Raw genomic sequence first — 24,704 nt, 5'->3', positions numbered from 1 at the left:
TTATAATACTGGCTCACTTTGACAGAATTGCAATATAATGGCCAAATGGTGATCTGCTGCTCAAAGATAAGTGCAGAAACAATTTGAGCGTGCATTTGCTAAAAATAGGTATAAAATTAGATTTATATTTTTCAAGTACCAGGCTAGTCCACTAACAATGTTTCATTCCATAAATTCATTACTATTATAGGAAAAAGTAATTAACACCAAGCCCATCTAGGTGACTGAGACCTGTTACCAGGCTCCAACATTCTAAAAAGAGTAATTTTCCAGCCTTTATGATTACTAAGAAAGTCTTCTAAATGCAACATAGCCTTCATCAGTCTGTAGACTCTAATGGCCAGATTATCCATTACAGTGGTAAAAGCCACAAGAGAAGACTTGTTGAGAGGGAATTTCTGAATCTCTTCAGATTCCCAGGTATCATCCCATCAGAGACAGGGTCTGGTCTTCAACCAGACAAGTCCTCTGGGAAATTCCACATCCTTCCTGCTGTACACAGACAACTTAGATCAGTTGGGATACTCACCCCTGCTCTCCTAAACCACCAATTTTGTACAGAGTCCTCCACTGTGGAGTCTGCTCATCCCACTGGCATCATAGAGCCCATAGGAGACGTATCCACTTTCATTGCATTTTCTCCACTGAAGCCTATTTGAACATATCAGTTTTCACTTAAGTTCCTTCTCATCCCTATCCTTTTGCTTTGAATTTCAATAAATGGGAGTGATTAAAAACCAGCATGCTTTGGGAAAGTAATGCAAAAACTTCCCGACATTACTCAATCCTAACCTGAAACATTCCTCTGGTTCCATTCCTGGCTTCTCTCAAAGAACGGCTACCAAATGATAGCTATGTAATGAGGACAAATGCCCACTAAACTTTAAAGTGATTCCATGATGCTCGCTCGCATGGAATGTAAACCAAGCATCCAAAAGTGACAGTCAATTAATGTACAGACTGCCACCTTTCCTTATATAGAGGTACACTATCAAGTTACTAGCACTGTTTCCCTATGTTGCCTATACCCAAGATTTAAAAATATTTTAAAATAAGTTATTTTTCCACTACTGATACTAGTCTATTTTTTAAATTTCTCTCAGCTCGAGCAAGATAAATGAAGTAAATTTTAGTCTTGTTTATAATCAGTTTCACTTTCAAGCTCTCAATGCTGCAGTGTTTGAAGTGCAAATAATGCAGATAAATGTTTAACAAGAACCATTTTTTACTTAAATATTGATTGAAACATTTCAGTTTATTGTGGGCTTTGAAAGAGCTTGATTTTGTAAATTATAAGGTATGAGTCTTTGGTGGGGTGTGGGGGAGAGACCTGGGGGGGAAAAAACACTCCTATGTGAGTACTTGTGGCACCTTAAAGACTAACAAATTTATTTAAGCATGAGCTTTCGTGAGCTACAGCTACAGCTCACGAATGCATCCGAAGAAGTGAGCTGTAGCTCACGAAAGCTCATGCTTAAATAAATGTGTTAGTCTTTAAGGTGCCACAAGTACTCCTGTTTTTTTTGCGGATACAGACTAACACGGCTGCTACTCTGACTCCTATGTGAAGATGTTTTATCTACTCTTACAAGAAATACCTAAGTTTACCGTAAAAAAATAAACTAGAGGTTTGGGGAGATTGGGCCATCCTCCCCCCCACATTGTGTGTATTTGAAAGTTTGGGGGCTTTGTATCATTTTACTGTAGTCAGCTTTCCCTATTCAGTGGGTCTTTCAGACACCAATAGAAAGAGAATACATTTTTTTAAAATAGGAAAAAAAATATAGCTTTACAACCACAAAAACTGGCAAAAGTACTCATGGCAGGTTTAATATTGGAGACTAACTTTTTAAATTCATCAGATTTCAAGTTGACAGCACACCTTTAAAAGGTGAGAAGTAATCAGACTTCTAGCCAACTCACTCTGGTAGCATTGTAGTACAGCAACAAATACACACTGAAAAGATGCATAGTGATTCGCCATAAGATTAGCTTCTTCTGTTTCCACCAATAAGAACGACAGTAATTTTTAAAAAAAAGATGGATTTACTTTTATGAATAAGAGGGTTTCAAAACTGTCTGATACTCCACCCCCCATTCAGACCATAAATAAGGTTAAGCCATCCAACAGTATGACTGACCATTTATTTCACTGGGCATAATATAACATGCCAGCTGAAATTTAATTAGCTCAAGATTCCCTTATCAACTGACCACAGTTTCCTGTCTCACAATGCCAAGGCTATGTGCCAGCTATCTTAACAGCAATGGAACAACTTCAACTGAAATGAATAAGAGCCTGATACCCTTTACTAAAAACAGATCAAATGTTCTACTGAAGCACAAGCTGTTTGTTGAGTTTCACTGTTGTGGTGAATGTTAGCTGAATGGATGTTTAAAATGAGATCGTAAAGAATTAACTCAGGATTTAGTAAAACTGACCAAGAACAGCTCTGAAAACTTTTCTTGCCAGTACATCATCTCCTCTTTCCACATCTACAGGATTTTTAAGAATGCAGAGAAGACTACTTGAATTTTAGTGGAAGATTCTTGTCAGTATGGGGGTATGGAGAGTTTTAAGACCTACAGAAGTTAAAGTTCTACATTACATAACTTCCAAGCACATTCAACTCCTGAATACTATCAACTTAAATTACTCATTGTTATACCAATTTAAAAAACTCATCTAGACAAAAATATCTGCAGCCTCCTGACCTACAGAAGTACTGGAAGGTCACAGATCTTGGCTCTACAACAGGTCAACCTAGTAGTCACAGGAAAGGCACGTCAATACAGAAATCTCCATCCCATTGCTAAGGACCCCAAATTATTAACCTGACAACTGAAAATGACAAGTGGAGGGCTGTGGGGTGGAATCCCTCAGTAGCTGGGTTTAAATTGAAGTCTTCGGTCCATGTATTGCCCGTTAGAAACTCTACTCCAGCTTACCACCCACTCCTCATAAAACATAGTAGGGGTCCCTAAAATGGTTCATTGCACTCATCTGACATTGTTTTCAAGATCCTGACTGACATTTACTGAAATGCAGGATAGCGTCAGACTCTGGTCTTGGGAAAGAAATGGTGCAGACATTCTATGGATCCTCAAAATTCTGAATAGCCTCTAAAAAAAGAACAGGAGTACTTGTGGCACCTTAGAGACTAACACATTTATTTCAGCATGAGCTTTCGTGAGCTACAGCTCACTTCTTCGGATGCACAGAATGGAACACACAGACAGGAGATATTTATGCATACAGTCTGTGTGTTCCATTCTATGCATCCAAAGAAGTGAGCTGTAGCTCACGAAAGCTCATGCTGAAATAAATGTGTTAGTCTCTAAGGTGCCACAAGTACTCCTGTTCTTTTTGTGGATACAGACCAACACGGCTGCTACCTCTGAAACCTGAATAGCCTCTGTTGTACAGGTCAGAACTTTTGTAGGCCAGTCGCTATAAAAAGTAGCTTTTAGCTCAATCACGCCCTAATTGTGTTTGGACTCTATTAATTGAACTATAAAAATAATACTCAGTCTTAAAGAGTAGTTGTTAGTGCCCACTAGAAGTTTGAGATATTAGGCTGTAGAGTTTTGTAATAAAAGGATTTTGTATTATTTCTAGTCAAATTCCTATAAAAAATATTAACTTTGGGAAGAAATACTTGAGCAATTTTAACTCAATGTGAATACTGAAAAATAATGAAATCCTAAATTAAAAACACTGTTAAGCAAATAATCACTACTGAGTTTGCCTGCAGTCACTGCACTTGAGTGTCCAGTTCAGCAGCTTTCAACCTGAGATTATGATCCCAATTCACCAGCAGTTTTTGCAGGGTCATAAGCCAACTAATTCTGATTCTGATCTTCTACTGAAGATTTGCTCAGCAAAATGCAACCAGTCATCCTCAGAATCCAGAAGAGGTATCTTAAATGACTAAGCAATTAACACCGTTGTGCCTTCTTTAAAGAGCCATGAAAAACTATGCAAAAAGGAATGGGATTTGAAAAGGTCCATTGAAAGTGAATATGGAGTCCCTGAAAGGGGAGCGGGGGGGGGGGGGAGGGGCGGGGGGAGAAGAGGCTGTTAAATTCATATGTAACACACTGCTTTCCATACTACTTTAACCATCTAAAGGAAATCTATATTCTAATAATTTGGGATTCTGCATCACCAAAACCCATCCCTATAGGAATAAATATTCTCTACATCTCTCCCCCACTTCCAAAATGGACCTTATTTCATCCTCTAGTTTCTTCACATGCAAATGAAAAATGGCTATAGTAGCCAAAGAAACAACATTAACAAGAGGCATGCAGAATTATTATGGATAATATTATAACAGAATATCCAGTATATTCATAAAAGTAGCAGAAGCTGGGGAATTCACATAACTTTGTCCATTCATTGAAAAGGCTTGTTCATTTGCTTGTCTGTTCAATATATTACTTTATCATCATTAATATACAGTCTAATCTGTAAGTCTCTTTCTGGTATTACCAAGTGCTTCCAATCATGGTTTGAGAAACTCCAAGAACCATTCATCTGCTTACATATTAGTTATTTCCCAAACAGCACAAGAGGTAGAGGAGCCTTGATTAGAGTATTAAGGGACATGCGTTAGATCAGTGGTTCTCAACCAGGGGTACATGTACCCCTGGGGGTGCGCAGGTTATATCAGCTTATCTAGATATTTGCCTAGTTTTACAACAGGCTACATAAAAAGCACTAGCCAAGTCAGTACAAACTAAAATTCCATACAATGACTTGTTTAGACTGCTCTATTTACTACACACTGAAACGTAAATACAATATTTCTATTCCAATTGATTTATTTTATAATTGTATGGTAAAAATGAGAAAGTAAGCAATTTTTCAGTAATAGTATGCTGAGACACTTTAGTATTTGTATATCTGGTTTTGTAAACAAGTAGTTTTAAAGAGAGGTGAAACTTGGGGGTACACAAGACAAATCAGACTCTTGAACGGTGTACAGTAGTCTGGAGAGGTTGAGAGCCACTGGGTTAGGTTACAAAACCTACTTAAAGCCTTCTTTTCAGTCAGAGTTTTCTGAAATGTTATTCTTTGCAGATAAAATATGTTTGGCCTTCACCCTAAGGAGAGATTTTCCAAATAGTTTTAGGAAAGCCTATTTAGCTGGTTTTTGAATTATTAGAGAGAGAAGAGATAACTATTCACCTGAAATGCTGCTTCTCTAAAGGTATGTTGGCTTGGATTCCTACTCTTGGATATTGACTCCTGGCCTTCATAACATTAGGAACAACCGTAGCCCTCAAAAATTTCAGGCCCTTTGAGGCACTGGCAAAGAGAAATTACTTATCTGCACAGAAACTCGAGTTTGAGATGTGTTGTACACAGACACCATGCTCTCGGGTAGATTGGAATCTTTTGGCCAGCAGTGTCCATTAGGGCCAAGCATGCACCGAGTGTCTTTGTGCTTTGCACTGAAGGCATAAAGGGAGGTCTGGCCCAACCACCCCTCAGTTCCATCTCCACAGCAAAATCCATAACAGAAGGGATTGAGGGTGGGTCTTGGAATATATATTTATATGGAGAACAAATCTCTAAAAACTCCAGTTACAAATGTTTACAAAAGTTTAGGCTGAAAGTTAGAAGGTTTCTAATGATCAGACAGGAGTGATGTTTTAGAACAGCCTTCCAATATGAGTAGTGGGGGAAAACCAACCTAACTAGTTTTAAGATGGAGCTTGATAAATTTAAAGATAGGATTACATGACTAGGTTGCCTGCAATAGCAGGAGGCTAGACTTTCTGATCCAGGAGGTCCCTTCCAGATCAGGAGTAATCAATTATTTTTTGTCAAGGTCCAAATTTCTTGGTCAAGGTCCAGACGTGAGAGAAAAATAATACAAAAAACAATGATGATGATAATAAGTAAATAAAAAGATTTCACAGTCCATTCAAAAGCTTCTGGCAGTCCAGATTTGGCCCACAGACCACCTACTGACTACCCCTGCTTCCAGTTCTGCGTTCCTATACAGGTAAGTAATTGTTTTTCTTCAAGTGCTATATATAGTCCACTCTTAGTGACTCAGAAGTAGTGACCCATTCTAACAAGGTGAATATGTACTTCATCTAACCCTGCATGCAACATAGGTGTAGTCTGGCATGCAGCGTAACGGAAATGCAATAAACTATCTGGTCCAGTACACTGTGACAAGTCCTAGCTGTTGTTTGAGGAACTGTCTGAAGTTGAGTGATGAGCATGGACATGGTCTCCAATTTCCCCTGAGGCAGGCAACCTCTGGCTGTCTTAGGGTATGTCTACACTGCAATACCTGTGGCTGACCCATGCCAGCTGATTCAGGCTAAGGACCTGTTTAACTGTGGTGCAGACTTTCAGTCTAGGACCCTCCCACCGAACATTCATGCTAAGCATCCAGAAAAGGTGCCCAGCCGCCATTCTTCTTCGATATGAAGTAGTATTTGGAACAGAAATCTTTTCTTCTGTGTTGTGGAGGAACCTCTTTAGCTCAGAGAGGAGGGAGCTCAACCAAGAAGTGACTAGTCTCATGTGAGAGGGGTGCCTGAATAAGGACTGGGAAGCTGGGTTGTGGGTAGGTGTAGTACAGAACTGAACTGTATAATCAGACGTAATGATCTCTCAGACCCACGTCTATTATAATTAAAGCTAAGATTTTTTTCATGATTATTTTTAGTAAACGTCTCTGACCGGGTCATGGGCAACAAACAAAAATTCATGGAGTCCAGGACTTTTACTAAAAATAACAATACAAGCTGTGGGGCAGGAGTGCCTGGCCCCGGCAGCAGCCCTCGCCGTGTGGTTATGTGGGGAGCGTAGCCTCGGCTTCAGCCCCAGACCCTGTTTCGGCTGCTGACAGCTGAAGAAGTCACAGAGGTCCAGTAAAGTCACGGAATCCGTGACTGCCGTGACTAAATCATAGCCTTAGTTATAACATTCCATAACCCCCAAAATAGGAAGAGGTTTCCAAAGAATTTTAGAGAAGGAGAAAGGGGAGTCAGAGTCAGTTTGTAGCTCTCACTCAACAAATCAGGATTGTTTACTGAAAATTTTTGACAGTGAGGTGATAGTAGTTGCTGTTGATCTTTTTTCCCCCACCCTCCTCAATCTGTGCCACTTCCTAAGAAACTCTGAGGTTACTGTTTCTGGTAACAGAAGGAGCCTAGGGGGTTGTTCTCAGCCTTGAGTAAGTCTGGGACTTAGCATGCTTCCTTTTCGCTGCAGATGCGTATGCACCAAAGGTAGTGCAGAAATTCCTAAAGAGCGTGGAGGGTATCATCTGTCTTTCTACTGACTAGACTGGGGCCCTCAAGCAGAAGACCCTCTACCGTGGATTGGACCTCTCTAAGGATTATTGATGTCTGGAGCCAGGATGAGCACTGTATCACCACTGATACTGCCATGGAGCATGAAGCAGTATCTGCAGCAGCCAGAGATGCTCATAAAGACACTCACTATTAACTGACCTTCTTTATGATCTTGTGGCAATTTCTCAATAAAGTCTGCAAATTCAATGTAGTTGAGAAGAAAAAAAAAAAACATACCATACAACAAGTGCTGCAAACTTGGAGATAAATAATTTTTATGAGCAAATGGATCCAAACATTTTGGATCCCTTTCAGTCGGGGCTATTTTAGAGTGATGTTGTCTGCTCTTTTTGTTTGCAGCTGCTACTACAAGAAAGCCTTACTACAAGAGAAGAATACAGATATACAGCTCCCCCAGAAGACACAAAATACCTTTTGTCAGCTTTCTTGGCTGTTGGGGCTATAGTAGCTGGCACCTGTCAGACTTTTTTTCGGTTCTAAAGGGGCCTCATTTATTGGGGGAGTAACCCATCTTGGCACACACTGATGTCCTCCTCCTCATGACATTGTTCCTCCTTAGAGGGTTCTTCAGGATGTTCCTTCTCAAGAGGGGTTTCTTAAGGCTGAGCAGTTTTCTGTCTCCAAATAAACACTCTCTCTCTGGGATGGTGTACGTGAAGTGTGTTTCCAATAAGAACCCCAGGGCTCCAGTATGGCCATGAAAGGGCATTCTAAAGGAATGATAGAGGGCTTCAGTGGGATGGATACCAAGGCACATGGAGGAAGTAGACTCTTACAATGTCTAGAATAGGACGACACTCTGGAATCCCTCTGAGTCAAAATCTGGAGAGGGGCCTTTAGGAGAACAGGTGGGCAACTTGCCTTCATTGTAGGATTCTGAAGCAAGATATTTCCATCACCAAAAGGAGAAGCTGCAGAAGAAGCAGTGGTTGGTCATAACCCTCACAGTCCTTCAGAATCATGAACCTCTTTGGTACTTATGATGAGGGGGACTAATGTAAAACAGGTCATTTTAAAGGGTAAAACAGGGTTGTTTTAAAGGAGGCAGGCCCATTTGTGTTTCAAGTGAAAGGGCCAAGAATCTTTTCAGACCTAGAGGAATTCTGGCCTAACTCAAGCCAGGAGCAAAGACCTAGTCACTATGCCATCTTTAAGAGAGGAAAAATAAGTATGCATCTAAAAGAAGCGTATAACTTGTTTCTCCACCAATAATTCAAACATGAACTAGACACCAGAAGGGGGCTGAACATCACAACTTTTGTGAAGAAGGAGCAGGGTTCTTTCCTGAAGGAGCAGCCAGAGAACAGCAGAAAGTAGGTCGTACTTTGAATGTTGAACAAAGCATGGACTGAGAAAAAGAGGAGGGCAAGGAGAGGCTGAGAAAGGAAACAGTGGGACTGAGACATAGTGTTTCTGTTCATTCTAAAAAAAAAAAAAAAAAGAAAATTAAGAAAAAAATCTTTAACATTACATTAAGGTTACAAAAGTTAAAAACAGTGAAGTAAGGCTATGCAAAAGTATATGTTCTTATAACTAACACACATTGCCTCTATTGTATGTTAAAGTACACATTATTAATTTAACTACATACAAAAAATATTACACGTACAATGTGGTTATGTCAGTACTCAGGTTACACAGTAAAATGCACTTTAATCGCTAAACCATTGTTCACAAAAATGAGGGCAAGCAAATGGCCATTCTTTTACTAAAGAACTGGGCAGTGAGTACACATGCAACAGAGAGGGTCATTTGGGGATCCTATATTTAAAAACAAAAAGGCTCTTTACCTATATAATCACTTTTCGTAAAAGTGAGGATCGGGTGAATAAAGGATGAGTGAAGGAGGGAATAAAACATTCACTTCAATGCTGAATTAGCGTGATTTTTTTGCTTAACATATAAACCAGCCTCATCACCCACTGTAATTCAACCACTGATGGTGGAAGTAGACAATATGAGAACCTGTAAGTTTAGGCCACATCTATGCCATGGAGACTACACTGGCACAGTTATGGTGCTGTAGCTATGCTAGCATAACCCTGTAGAGCAGACACAGCCTATAGTAATAGAAGGGGGTTTTCATTCTCTGTTAGAGCACCACCTTCCCAAGCAATGGTAGATAGCCTGACAGAGGCTGACAAAAGCATTCTCCCATCAACCTAGCTACACCTACAGCAGGAGTTTAGGTTGGCATAGCTACATCACTCAGGGAAGTGGATTTTTCTCACCCTTGAGCACCAGCACTATGTCGACCCAAATTTTACGTGTAAACCAAGATTTAGCCATCTGTGATAGGATGAAATAACTGTGGTGGTTGTGTCCAACCCCTTGCCCTACCAAAAGGCAGATGAGAGTAAAGATCCAGCTAGTCCAGCCACATCACATACTGGAATATGAAATGTGCTTTCAATGAACCACCACACAAGGAAAAAGATTTCTCCATAGCTTTGGCTACGTAAAATTTTACCAGAAAGGACTACTAGCAGTCTGACAGCAGGAGATTAAATTACGATTGAGTAGACAATATAAAAGCTGAGTATAGTAGGGATAGATTTTGGGGGCATATGTATCGTAAGAGTTAGGACATAGATGCTGGAGCTCTTATAAGATTAGATTTACTAACTTTCTAGAAATAATTTTGACTTCTTAGAAACTAACTTTCCAACAGTAATATTATGTAATCCTACTAATGTAGGCAAATTCTACAGGCTAGGAACAGAAAAGACCTTTTATGCAAAGCCTGCTCTGTGTAATGGTTGGGAAAGACCAGAATCACAGCCAGAAATTATACCGCCAAAAAAGAAAAGAAAATCCCCAACATGCCAGGAATATCTATACCAGGAAAAACAGTGAGGATTGTACTATGACACATTATCAGATTCTCAAATGGTGTCATTTAGAGGGAAAAAGTATGAGAAGGCGTCCAAAACAGCATTTTGTCCAGAATGCAACTTGGCTACAGACTCAGAATTAAATCCAGTGGTGCATGCTGTATCACTGGATTTAATTCCCCATAATACTTAACAATTTAACAAGATAATGGTAATTTTAGAAATCAGTACGTTATTATACTTAAGGGTTGATAACCAGTAGTCCAGAATCTCCAGTCCACAAAGTTCACTTTCCACTATTTTTGTGGTGAAAAGTGAATTTATATGGTGCAAAGCACCCAGGAGATTGTCTCTGGAGAATTCCCCCCGTGTAAGAGGACTCTCCACCACCAGCTCAGAAGCCTCCTCTGCCAACTCTACTGTACCATGTGTTGGAGCTTTACCCTAGCGTAAAAAGAAGGAGACACTTGGGCAGGTAAGGGGCATGTCAGAGTGGGGCTCTAATACACCCAATTCTCCACTGGACTAAGGACCCTGAGAGACCTTACATCAACAGTGTAAATTAAACTTGCTCACCTTGCAGCTTTAACTTAAGCCAGGACAAAATAGCTGAGAGACCACCTTTTTGTTCCGTGTTTGTATAGGGCAGGGGTAGGCAACCTATGGCACCTATAAACGAAGACCCGGCATACCGCTTCTGAAAGGTTGCCGACCCCTGGTATAGGACCTAGCATAATGTGGTCCTGCTCTCTGAATAGGGCCCCTAGGTGCAGCAAAAATACAAATATTAAATAATAATAGTCAAGCAGGAAGCTACAATTGACTCCCTCCCAGTCTCCCCTCCCCTTTGCTTCTAAGCAGAACCCAAGTGCAGTGGAGAATCAAGCACAATTTGTTTTAAATGTGCTACCCACTTTTTAGTCACTGCTTTAGGAATAAGTCCTTTCTGATTTTAAAAAGGGCATGTTTTGAAAAGAATGGTCACATTTGTACCTTATCTTTGCAAAAGAATATACAGTGAAGTTCTGACTACCTGAAGGTCATCTGAGACACCTGAAACTTTCACACAGTGATGTTAAATGTGATAAGGAATGCAAATACAGTAGATTTTAAAGTCACTGTGGTTTGAGGAAGTTGATTTTAAATTGATCTACTTAAACCAGTGCAAGCCCATAATGTAAATAAACTCCTGTTTAAGTCATTTTAGTTTGCACTGCTAACTATCAAATAAAGGCAAACAAGTGCATCTGTTAGGGATTTGCACTGGTTTAAAGTAGATTTTAAAATCGATTTCAACTGATTGAATTAAACTAAGCCTACTAACTAGCGTAAGAAATATTTTTGTAGTGATGTCCACAAAGCCGCAACCACACAAGCCACATTAAAGTGCTGCCAGGGCAGCACATTAGCATTGCCAGTGTAGACTAGCCCTTACTAAATAGCCTTCTAATGGTAATGACCCCTACTCCAACCACTATATAAGCCTTGAGACATGATTAAATCTGAACTGATGATCATCAGTTCAGATTTAATCATGTCTCAACTGCTTACTGGGGAAAAACTTTCAGTACTGAAATCAATTACTTAAATTTGTGGATGTTTTTCAATCGTATTAGCCATTAAAATGGCATTTTGTCCTTTCATCAGCAATCCACTCACTTCTGTAAAGGCATACAGCTATCAGCTAAAGCAGAGAATTTTTGCTTTTGCATCTCTAGAAAAAAAGGTAGAAGATTGAAAAAGGTGTAAAACATTACTGTTGTTTTCAGCCAATGAAACACTTATGAAACAACATAATTCCTACGCTTTTATTACAGCAGGCTATGGACTGGAGTCATTTATGATTCATTCCTTCTCATAACAGAACAAGTTTGTTTACAGGGCTTGGGGACCAGTGCTAGTAAAAGGTCAAACATTCAAAAATGCTGTGGTGACTTCTGAGCCAATACTTATCCTCTCCACACCCTCAACAACAAAAAAAAATCTATTTTCTAGACACAAGTACAAAAGGCCAGACAAGAGATTTTACTGTTCCATCTCTACTATTTTCCTCCCCAGAACTGATTAGTTTCACTATGCTACTCTTGCCAAACAGAGAAAGCACTCTGAAGGAGTGGCACAAGTGCAATTCTGTACAGTTGGTGGAGGCTGAGGTAGGAAGAAATAAATATAAGTTTTCATAGCACTCCTAGTCCCTGTTAGCTGTGGGAGTAAGTGAATAAGCTTGGTTCAGAAGTATACACTAGACCGGGGTATGCAACCTGCGGCATGTGAGCTGATTTTCAGTGGCACTCACACTGCCCAGGTCCTGGCCACCGGTCCGGGGGGCTCTGCATTTTAATTTAATTTTAAATGAAGCTGCTTAAACATTTTAAAAACCTTATTTACTTGACATACAACAATAGTTTAGTTATATATTATAGACTTTTAGAAAGAGACCTTCTAAAAACGTTAAAATGTATTACTGGCACGCGAAACCTTAAATTAGAGTGATTAAATGAAGACACGGCACAGCACTTCTGAAAGGCTGCCAACCCCTGCACTAGACCAAATACCTTGGCAATTTTAACCTTCCTTTTAAGACTTTTCCCTCTTCTCTCCTTTTGTTTTGACGATTCTTGTCAATTCACTGACTTCCACTTTGTCCCTGCTGAAGTTGCTGAGGAAGTAAGTTTACCCCCAGCAGCACAAGCATTAGCCTCTACTACTAAGAAAGCAAGGGAAAAAGAGAGGAGAGAAAAGCAACATCTCTCTAAACCTTTTCATCTCTTGTAGGAATCTTGTCCATAACACATCCCCAGAGATTTCAGAAGGTACAGATTGCATCCAAGTAGGACTAACCACATGCCATCAGTCTTATTCTTACTCCATTTAGAACTAACTGCAGGAAGGAATTCCCTCCTGCCCATGTACATCATTTCACAATTAGCCAGGTGGTTTCTGAGGTGGAGGTGTAACCACCTCTGAAGCATCAGGTATTGGCCACTGCCAGAAGCTGGTAGGATACCAGACTAAATGAACTAATAATTTGAAGCTGTGTGGCAACTCCAATAGTCCTTCCTCTAAGCCCCAGTCTTGCTATTTACATCATACTACCCATCTATCATAAACTGCAGGATTGGGGTCTGAATTACAAAAAGGCAGAGGCCATGGAAAACGCAGAATTACCATTCAGATAGTACTACTCCAATTTTAAATCTAACAATGCGACAGATTTTAGGAGGCTGTTTCATAATATTTTAACTTTGAGAATTTTTTGAGTGGAATACTTACTTGAAGGATGAATTGGCTAACAAATGCCACGCTATGGAGTTACGCAAGAAACCCACACAATCATAGCACGTCAGCCAGCAGTTTCCAACATAATAACCTTTCAAATTAAGTGTCAGTACACCAAGGTACACAAAATTCCACACATACCCTCCCTCCATCAGCAGGGAAATCTATATAATTTACTATATCCCAAAGAGGGCCAGGGCTACCCCCCTTCCAGTTTCTCCCTCTCCCCCATAGCTTCCTACTAGCTGATGCTCTGCAGCAAGAAGAGTCTGTCACAGTGCAACAGACACACATTGCTTCTTAGCAGTTCACTCTAACATTCTCATGTTGCAACAGAAGTAGCAAGTTGTCAGAGATTTAGCTGAAAATGTTTCATCTTTTTTGCAAATGTTTAAAATGTTTGATTTTTTTCTTTATTACTAAACCTTTATTTAACTTAGAGATGTCCTACACAGTCTCCTGTAAAGGCTGTGATTTTTTTCTTTAAGAACCCAAAGAAAACAGTTGCAAGTCAGGATGACTATGACATGAAACTTTGAATTCCATATTGAGAGCTAGTGTCTCAAAAAACACCCACACACACACCCAAAACACTAAGGAAAATATGAATGTACTAGTTTTTGGCAAAACTGGCAAATAAAACATCTCACAAAACAATCATACCTTTCCTCTCCTCACCACTTACATTTTACACTAGGTTATAAAAACCGCACTGCCTGATGACTCCACTACAGATCAACAAGTCACAAACTTAAAAAAAAAAATACCTACCTGGATACTTACCCAATAATTTCCATTTTGTTGTATTCATAAGTGTGCCAAATACTGTAATCTGACATATTATAGTCACTCTGTAAGCCACAGTCCCATATCTGGCAGTTTTATGCAAACACCTATTTACAACACTTTCTGTATTACTACACCAATGCAACGCATGGTAATTTAATAAACTACATACATGCTAAAGCCTCCATTGCCAAGAGCATCTTCATAAGCAAATACCCACTAAGTAATTCTAGAAGTATTCATAACAAGAATTACTATTTCAGAATTTATAAACTGAAGCAATCATGAGAAACTGATCAAACACTGTTGCAGCATGAGATCTCCAAAGTGGTCAAATTACTTAATATCTAAAGGGGAACACTACAGACAGTGAACATCACATTCCAAATTTTCAGGGGCCACCAGTTCAAACAAAATTTAAAGGAGGATCATTTTCACCCTTGTGTAGAGTGTGAGAGTTTCCACAGCAGATACTATCAAATTTATTTTAGCATGAGCTTTCGTGAGCTACAGCTCACTTCTTCGGATGTAGCTCATGCTAAAATAAATTTGTTAGTCTTTAAGGTGCCACAAGTACTCCTGTTCTTTTTGCGGATACAGACTAACACAGCTGCTACTCTGAAACCTGTCACAGCAGATACTGTATATCTTCAGACCTGACTTTTACTTATAAAGAAAAAGAAAAAAACTCAAGTCAGTCAAATTAAACTGCAACATCTTCAAAACTATTTACCCACCTGTACAATATGAGTTTTCTGCCACATACAGAACAAAAAACTGCTGTGCACATAAGAGGATAGAGAAGAGGAAAATTAGAACTAACCAGTCCTGTAGCAACCTTGACATTACAGACCTGCCTCATCTTTCTCATGAGGAGAGACACCTCTATTTGAAGCTGTGTTTCTGAAGCGGTGTTTCTTGTACTTTCACGAACAAGGATTGTGCTGTATGAGTTCAGACATTTAATACAGTATTACTGTTTTGCATACGGGATGTAGCATTTATGAAAGCATGCCCACTGACTGTCCTAGAAATGGAAGTCAGACACAGAACAGGCACAGCACTGACAGCAGCAATCACTGTTGTATGCAGGGTAGTTTTAGCCATGTGGGTCCCAGGATATTAGAGACACAAGGTGAGTGAGGTGGTATTATTTATTTATTTATGAGCCACACAAAGCTCTTCTTCAGGTCTGATTTTTCCCAGAGCTCTGTGTGGCTCAAAAGCTTGTGTCTCTAACCAACAGAAGCTGGTCCACTAAAAGATATTACCTCACTCACCAGCAATACCCATTACCCCACCCTGACATTTAGGGACAACCCTCTAGGAATGCGAAGCTGTTCAGTTTCCAGGACTATCCAATCCTTGGCCCCTGCCAAGCCTATGATTACACTTACAATGAGAATTTTAGAGAGTTCTAAACAGGGTTAGACAACACAGCAGTTAAAATGCTGTCCATGTAATCCTACTGTTGCTATTTCCAGCAGAGTTTCTTTGGTGCTGCACAGTGTCAAAATTGACTAAGATGCTCAATATTGGTATCAGTGGAGCTTGCCTGTCAGTGGCGTTTTTGAGAAGAGGAAACAGACTAAACTATTTTATTTTTCAATTCTCACTTGAGTTGCCCCTTCAGCGTGAGACAGAAGGGCAGCGAGAGGTGATGATTTAACCCATTAACCAGGGCGCTGCTTGGCCTTAGAGGAGATGCTAGAAAGGTGGATAGAATCATAGAATATTAGGGTTGGAAAAGACCTCAAGAGGTCATCTAGTCCAATCCCCTGCTCAAAGCAGGTCCAACCCCAACTAAATTATCCCAGCCAGGGTTTGTCAAGCTGTGCCTTAAAAACCTCTAAGCATGGAGATTCCACCATCTCCCTAGTTAACCCATTCCAGTGCTTCACAACCCATCTAGTGAAACAGTGTTTCCTAATATCCAACCTAGACCTCCCCCAATGCAACTTGAGACCATTACTTCTTGTTTTCAGTGGTGGCAAATGACAACAGCCTAGCTCCATCCTCTTTGGAACCCCCCTTCAGGTAGCTGAAGGCTGCTATCAAATCCCCCAATCACACTTCTCTTCTGCAGACTAAATAACCCCCGTTCCCTCAGCCTCTCCTCATAAATCATGTACCCCAGCCCCCTAACCATTTTCGTTGCCCTCAGCTGGACTCTCTTCAATTTGTCCACATCCCTTCTGTAGTGGGGGGACCAAAACTGGACGCAATACTCCAGGTGTGGCCTCACCAGTGCCAAATAGAGGGGAATAATCACTTCCCTCGATCTGCTGGCAATGCTCCTACTAACACAGCTAACATGCCATTGGCCTTCTTGGAAACAAGGGCACACTGCTGACTCATAGCCAGCTTCTTACCCACTGTAATCCCTAGGTCCTTTTCTGCAAAACTGCCGCTTAGCCAGTTGGTCCCCAGCCTGTAGCAGTGCATGTGATTCTTCCTTCCTAAGTGCAAAACTCTGCACTTGTCTTTGTTGAATCTCATCAGATTTCTTTTGGCCCAATCCTCCAATTTGTCTAGGTCACTCAGGACCCTAACCCTACCCTCCAGCATATCTACCTCTCCCCCCAGCTTAGTGCCAACCACGAACTTGCTGAGGGTGCAATCCAGCCCATCATCCAGCTCATTAATCAAGATGTTGAACAAAACCATGCGCAGGAGGAGGACATGGGCGAGAAGCCCCAGGTACTGGGGAGCCTGGGGTGGAAGCCGCAGATGAATGAGGGGAAGGGAGGGTCACTCACTTTCGTCCTGCCGTTGATTTTGTAGTTGCCCAGCTTGCCATTGCAGTGGCGGATGAGATCGTCCATGCTGTTCATGAGGAGCCCGATGGTCTGGCAGCCGGGCTCCTTGCCCTCCACCCAGGTGATCTTGTCCCCGCGGATGTCCTTGGAGGAGTCGCTTTTCTGGCTGACCAGCTGCCCGTCGGTGAAGCGGCCGGTGTGGTGCAGGGCCCGCACCTCCCGGGCGATGCGCCCGCCCACCTCCTTGCCCAGGAACTCGTCCACCACGCAGATGCCGTGCTTGTTCATGCAGGGCACGATGTACTCCAGCGCCAGCCGCTGCGGCACCAGCGACTTGGTCTGCCCGTTCGGCCGCAGCTCGCCCCCGCCGGCCCCGGCCTGGCCCCCGCCCGGGTACAGGTTGGATTTGTCCCGGTACACGAGCCCCGCCTCCCCGCCCGGAGCCGCCGCCGCCGCAGCCTCCTCTTCGGCGGGGGCCGCCGCCTCGGACAGCGCAGCAGCGCCCGTGGGAACGTGGTTGTTGGTCAGAGGCGCCGCAGCCGCAGCCTCCTCCTCCGCGCCGGGGCCCGCGCCCGGCGGCACCTTCTTAGCCACGGCTCCCTCCTCCCTGCCGCCGCCTGCTCCCGCGGCGGCCCCGGCGCGGTGCTCGGCAGCGCCCCTGCCGCCGCCGCGCCGCCACCGCTGCGGCAGACGAGCTTGTGCTTCTTCCAGTCCTGGCGCTGGTGCTCCTTGCTGCAGTAGAAGGAGCTGCGGCAGCGGCCGCACCGCAGCAGGTTCTCCATCTTCCCGCACAGCTCGCAGTACTGCCGGTCCCGCTCGCTGCCGCCGCCACCGCCGCCGCCCTGGCCGGCCCCGCTGCCCCCGCCGCTGTCATTGGCCATGGCGCCGCCGCCCCTGGTGCTCCGCGGGGGCAGCAGCGCTCAGGCGGGCCGCGCTGGGAGGGAGCCTGGGAGGGCGGGCAGCTCTCACTGCATCATGGCCGTCCCTGCTCCGCGGCGGCCTCCGCTCCCCTGCCTGCCTCCCGCGACAGAGCCCGGGCCTCCTTCTGGGTGAGGAGCGGGCAGCCGAGGCCGCTCTGCTCTCCCCAGGGGCTCAGGCGCGCCACCGCCTCATCGCTGCTCCGGCGAGGGAAGCAGCTGGGAGTGCCGGGGCCGCCGCCGCCGCCTCCGCCTCCCCCCCTCTGCGCCGGGAACTAGGGTCTCCTCCTCTTCCCGGTGCGGGTCGGCGTCTCCTCCCTTCGCCTCGCCTCGCCGCTGCCTGAGTCGGGGGGGTTGCGGGGGCGAGGAGGAGGCGCCACTATCTCTGCCCGCTTTGCACGTACGCCACTTCCAGCCAGCCTGCGCGGCCGGGGCGGGGCCGCAGAGGAGGGGGAGTGCGGGCCAGCTCAGCACTGCTGCAGCGTTGGGGGTGGGACTGTAACACCCCTCCTGAGGGAGGTTTTAGTTCGTCAGCCACCTTAAAGGCCGTGATTTGTTCCTATTAGAGCAGATGGGGTGGATTTTGCCTTCAGTCACTTGAGGCAGCCCTGCCAGGACGTGAGTAGACACCCCTTTGCTCTCTCTGCGGAGCCCAGTTGGCGCTGAGGCCAAACCAAAACCTTGTAACCAAGCACCCACATTTTGCAAAAATCTGTTCTGACCTCCTCAGCCCCCTCCCCCCGTGCTTTGCACTGCTGTCTGCTAAATGAACTACAGTTATTTATCTAATAGCAGCCATGTGCTCCGTGCTGTACAAACATAAGTGGTGTGTCTGGTACATAGTAGGACATGATTTATAGTCCCAAATTCTGCCACTGATCTACTGAGTGGCTTGGGCAAGTCACTTAAAGGGAAACAGCTTGAATTCACACTTCTGTCTGAAAATTATTTACTTACTATTGTTATAAGACCTAAGGTTACTATAATGGAAAGGTTTGCAAAACTGCATTTGGCAACACTTTCTGCATAGTCAATTACACTATGGTTTTTCATGTACACAGGTTCTATTCTTGTTTGTTTATTTAGGATGGAGGGGGGTGTTTTGCAGAGCAACAGTGGAGAGGAAAACACTTCCCCCCCCCCCCGCCCCAAGAAAGACAATTTGGTTGTTAAATGACAACAGCTAACAGGGGGATAGACACTACTTTTTTAAAAATTAGATTACAGGTTAATGGCATCCCTTTAATTTCTTGGTGTTTCAGTAGCCTCATCCATAAAAGAGGGCTAATAATACATATCCACATTAGTAAAGTGCACCAGGCTCCTCCACTGAAAAGCGATACACATAAATAGGGTCCTGCCAAATTCACAGTTCATGTTGGTCAATTTCACGGTCATAAGATTTTTTAAATTGTAAATTTCATTATTTCAGCTATTTAAATCTGAAATTTCATGGTGTAACTGTACAGGTCCTGACCCAAAAACGAGTTGTGCAAGGGTTGCAAGGTTACTATAGGGGGAGTTGCATTATTGCTACCCTTATTTCTGCACTGCTGCTGGTAGCAGTGCTGCCTTCAGGGCTGGGCAGTTGAGAGTGGCGGCTGCTGGCCAGGAGCCCAGTTCTGAAGGCAGAGCCACCTCCAGCAGCAGTGCAGAAGTAAGGATGGCATGGCATGGCTACTTTTACTTCTGTGATGCTGCCTGCAGAGCTGGGTCCTCAGTAAGCAGCCGCCACTCTCTGGCTGCCCAGCTCTGAAGGCAGCAGCATAGAAGTAAAGATGGCATGGTATGGTATTGCTACCTTACTTCTGCGCTGCTGCTGGCAGGTCACTGTCTTCAGAACTGGGCGCCCTGCCAACAGCCACCACCCTCTGGCCACCCAGCTCTGAAGGCAGTGCAGAGGGTGACCCCTCTGCAACTCCCTTTTTGGTCAGGATCCCCAGTTTGAGAATTGCTGGTCTCCCTTGATGTTAAAAGCACACAAAAGAGCAGATTTCACAATCCGTGAGGCATTTTTCATGGCCACAAATTTGGTAGGGCTCTACACATAAGTACAAAATATTATAAATTGACAGGCAAGAAAAGGCAAGATTTGGATCAACAGCATGGATGTTTTGAGATACGGAGAGCAAATCAAAGACGACATCTGCATTCTGGGCTTTAGTGACACGGATGATTCCTAGTGGTGTTATTGACGCTGATGGAGAAAGGAAGAAATGGAGAGGGCAGACTAGGTGGTCAGTTTTTGCCATTTCAAGCTGATGTTGTGAAAGTTAAAAGATGTCAGCTAAATGGACCAAGATGTAGGTATGGTTGGAGATAGCCCAGCCAGGGCAGCTGATCTAGTAAGTAGCCTAGGACTTGAGAGACCCGGGTTTGAGTCTCTGCTGTGCAGAGCCATCCTGTCCATTGGACGGACTGGGGCAACTGCCCCGGGCCCCATGCTTTGGGGCGGCCCTGCACTTTGGGACACAGGGAGGGTTAGTGGGGGGCCTGGCGCCAGCAGCAGCAAACAACCTGGCCCCAGCCCACCCTGCTCCGCCAGATCCTGACATCACTTGGGGGAGGGGACGGAAGCCAGAAAGAGGTGGGATGGAGGTTTGGGGGAAAGGGTGGAATGGGAGCTGGGAGGGAGCGGAGCAGGGGCAGGAAGAGATGGGAGTTTGACGGCAGGGGTGGAGTGGGGGCAGAGCAGGGTGGGAAGAGGCGGGGCAGATGCTTGGGAGAAGGGGTGGAGTGGGGGCAGGGCCTGGGGCCGAGGCAGGGGGGGCAGTTGTCCTTGGCCCTGCTGCTGTGCCATTGACCTTAAGCAAGTCATTTTGGGTGGGATTCATAAAGATATTTAGGCACCTAACTCCCACTGATTTCAATGGTAGTTAGGTGCCTAAATACCTTTGTGAATCCCACCTTTACCCTCTCTGTGCCTCCATTCCCTATCTGTAAAATGGGGATAATTGTACTTCCCTACTACAAAGGGGTGCTGTGAGGATTAAGATTGTGAGGCAGTCAGATACTATGGTAATGCAGGCTGTATAGGTAATGAATACAGATAGGAAAGGTAACTTTGAGAGTTATTGGCATAGAAATGGTGGTTAGAGGAATGTGAGCAGATGCAGTCACCTATATAAAGGATGTAAAGGGAGGAGAGAAGTGTGTCAAGTGAGGGATACTCCCAGAAAGTGGGAGGAGGGAGGATTAAATAAATTATTAGAGAGTCAGAAGAATTAAAAGAGAACAGGATCATGAACGCGCAAAGGACAAGATTTCAAGGGGAGTGTGACCAGTGGTGTCTAAGGCTACGTCTATACTACCCGCCCGGGTCGGCGGGTAGCGTTCGACTTCTCGGAGTTCGATATATCGCGTCTCATCTAGACGCGATATATCAAACTCCGAACGCGCTCCTGTCGACTCCGGAACTCCACCACCGCGAACGGCGGTGGCGGAGTCGACGGGGGAGCCACGGACTTCGATCCCGCGGCGTCTGGACGGGTGAGTAGTTCGAACTAAGGTAGTTCGAATTCAGCTACGCTATTTGCGTAGCTGAACTTGCGTACCTTAGTTCGACACCCCCCCCCCCCAGTGTAGACCAGGCCTAAGGCAGCAAATAGAATAAAGGCCCTGAGATTTGGCCAGGAGGTTGTTGAAAACCTTGGAGTTTGAGTAGGGTGGGAATCAGATTGGAGGAAATCAAGAACACAGTTATAGGAAAGGAACTTGAGGCAATGCTTGGGTACAGGATTTTTAATGGGTTTAAAGATGAAGGGAGATGTGGTGGTAGTTGGGAAAGGAGGTGGGCCAAAGTGGGTATAAAGTGGGAAGATGTTATAACCTGGGTTTTCATACTTCACCTGCCAATGAGAGATGTTTTTTAACTACAAGCAGAGAAAACTGAGTTTCTGAAATTTTGGGCCTGATTCTCCCCGCTTTAGATTTAAGTTAAGAATAACTCAGTTGAAGTCAGTGGCTTTACAATGTTGTAAAACTGGCACAAGTGAGAGGAGAATCAGGCCCATTATTTTCTGAATTTTAAGAAATGATTGTAATGATGCTATATTCTGCCAGAGAAAAACTCTACTGTTAAAGATGAATGCATTTGTTGCCTTGTGCTTCAACGAATATAACTCGCTTTATCTAGGAATGAAACTGAAGGCCACAGAAACTCCAATTGTTGCAATGCTCAACAGCTCATCTTTTAAGCAAGAAAAAGCACCACGGTGCAAATTTATCTCTGGGGTAACTAGTAATATTAATTAAGCCAGGGACTAATTTGGTTCTAAGAGGCCACCAGTGCCTCATACAGTCCACTGGCTCCACCACATTTGTTAAGGGAGACAGTTCAAGGTCCTGGTCCTAATTTTTAAGGTTCCTAATTATCTACAACTCCCTCCAAAACAACAGTACTACACAGAAACACTAAAGCTGATAGAGCTTTATACTTGTAAAGTGTCGGATATTTTTCATGACTATGCATCTCACTACAAGGGGAGATTAGCTTGAGCACAAGCCCTAATGTGTTAGAGTACAAAACAAAACTGCTTAATAAAAATCTTCCTGTAATTTCAAAAGCTGAAGAAAGAAGGTGAGAGAACTGACTGAAAAGAAATGTATTATTTATATTGCTGTAGTGCTCCCAATGTGCTAAGTGCTTTCCCAATTTATAAAGACCCTGTTTTTGCCCCAAAGAGCTTGTTGTCTGAAACAATGGATGGAAACGATGGGGGAAAGGATACAATATACAAGCATAGTGTCCAAGGCGATGGCTGGCACAAACTGAAAAGTCAACATTTTTGTGGAGGGTTTAGTTTAGTTTTTTTTTCTTCCCTAAATTATTCCCCCACTACTCTCTTACCTAATAATTATTAGGTGGCTAATTTTTTGTAGCTATCATGACAGAAGTCAGTCTTGAAAAGAGATTTGAAAGATGACAGGATAGTAGGCAGATGTATCATCTTGGGAGAAATACAAACAAAAGATAAAAAAACAAGTAAACAACTTGTCCTGGGCAGGGTTCTTTAGCATAAACGTAATGCAAGTTAATAGTTTTTGTAATACTTTAGATTCTAATGTGATGGGATCATTAGAAATACCTAAAATGGGTAGATGGTTAGGCCAGATTTATCTTTTCAGAGTCTAGTAATAATAACTTAGCATTTATATAATTGCTTTATACATTTAACACTATGAAGACACTATAAAATACTACTAGATGTAGAGGCTATATAGGTATCCAGAAAGAAAGTTCAAAGTCTCTGGGAGGTAGATCAATAAGTATTGTTCCTATTTTATAGATGGGGAAGTGGAGACAAAAGGTTAAGTCACTGTTCAAGAAAAAACATGGAACAAATCAACCTTTTAAAAAATTAATAAAAGACCCCAAAACCCTACTCCAAGCATAGTTTTTACCTAGAGTATGTCTACACTGAAAATGCTACAGTAGCATAGCTGCTGCTGTAGCACTTCCATGTGAACGCTACGTACTCCAAAAGGAGCGATTCTGGCATCAGCATAAGTAATCCACTGTGGAAGTACAGAAAGAACTGACAGGGATTTGTAGGGGATCTTAATGCATGACAGTCTTTGTTAGCAAGAGTTAGGCTAACTGTAACCCTAATAACGCGAGATTTGTAGAAGCGAGGATTGTATGAGACAAGTGGAAAAGAACTGTGTGAGAAGTTGTTTTTCGACTTTGTGTAGATAATACGAAACGTAGACTGGAGTCTCTTAAGTGAGAAAAACAAGATATCAGAATGACCTATGTATAAACAAAATGCAGCTGTTGCTTATTATTGTCTGTAACAAAAGTATAAATGCTTGCTGTAATTGTTAACCTGTTGAGAGACCTGTCTAGGAAGGGGAGACCCTATGTCCTAGTGCACTCTCTCCCTGTTGTAGCTGCTAAACAGAATAAAGTATCTGACTCTGCTGCACCCAAACAAAAAGCGAGAACTGAGTTTTTCTCCGACACCAGCTTCCCTAGAAGCGGTAGCTAGGTTGATGGAAAAACCCTTTTATTGTCCTAGCACTGTCTACATGTGGGGTTAGGTCGGCATAGCTATGTCTCTCAGGGGTGTGGATTTTTCACGCTCCGGAGAGACATAGCTATGGTGATGTAAGTTCCCAGTGTAGACCAGCCCCCAGAAAAGGCAGAAGTGTCAAAGAAGCCATGAAGTCCAGTAGGGGTTTTGCTATTGCTATTGGTTTTACACAGAAGAGGCTCAGATACTATGATGATGGGAGACAATATAAAATCCTAAAATAGATTAGATAGATAAAAGGACACAGGTCACTGTCAAAGCCAAGATGAGAATTCAGGATTCCCTAATTCCAAGACTTGTTCTCATTCCTCCAGACCTCACTGTCTTCTATCTCTCAGCTAGACTGGTTTCATTCTGCTAAAAGAGTGGAATCACTGACATAAACAGTGGCAATTTTCAAGCTTGCTTTTCATCCTAATGAGTGAACTGCAGTGGGTTTGCAGCATTTCCAGGTAAAACTAAAGGATTGTTTGTCTGAGTTTCATTCTCTGTTAAGCTCACATCCTTTCTAATCGGGACATACTGTACAAAGTACAGCCACAAGTCTATGCAAGTGCTCTTTTGCTGACTGCATGTTGTTCTCCTCAGCTATTCAAAGGGTTAGTGTAGTTTGTCCATTCAGTAATACCTACTCCTTCCTTTGTGCAAAGCTAGGAAATGTTCTTGCACAGGAGTTTAACACCACCACTTTGGGTTGCCTTTTTTTAAATTAAGAAAAGTCAGCTTAGTAATCATAATGCTCTTATG

At 43.2% G+C, this 24,704-nt stretch overlaps 1 protein-coding gene across 1 annotated transcript in view; it reads right to left on the bottom strand.

Annotated features, from left to right (window-relative positions):
* Positions 1 to 18,431, bottom strand: part of EGLN1 (egl-9 family hypoxia inducible factor 1) — a 46,017-nt gene extending 27,586 nt beyond the window's left edge. The window contains 2 exon segments of the mRNA XM_039530873.1: positions 17,006 to 17,664; positions 17,667 to 18,431. Coding sequence (XP_039386807.1) covers positions 17,006 to 17,664; positions 17,667 to 17,886 — 879 coding nt within the window. The 5' untranslated portion in view covers positions 17,887 to 18,431.
* Between the last annotated feature and the right edge of the window lie 6,273 nt (positions 18,432 to 24,704).

Source organism: Mauremys reevesii, linkage group 3 (assembly GCF_016161935.1).
Source record: "Mauremys reevesii isolate NIE-2019 linkage group 3, ASM1616193v1, whole genome shotgun sequence".
Classification (NCBI taxonomy): Eukaryota; Metazoa; Chordata; order Testudines; family Geoemydidae; genus Mauremys; species Mauremys reevesii.
The sequence above is the reverse complement of the archived record's forward strand: the minus strand, read 5'-3'. Positions and strand labels throughout refer to the sequence as shown.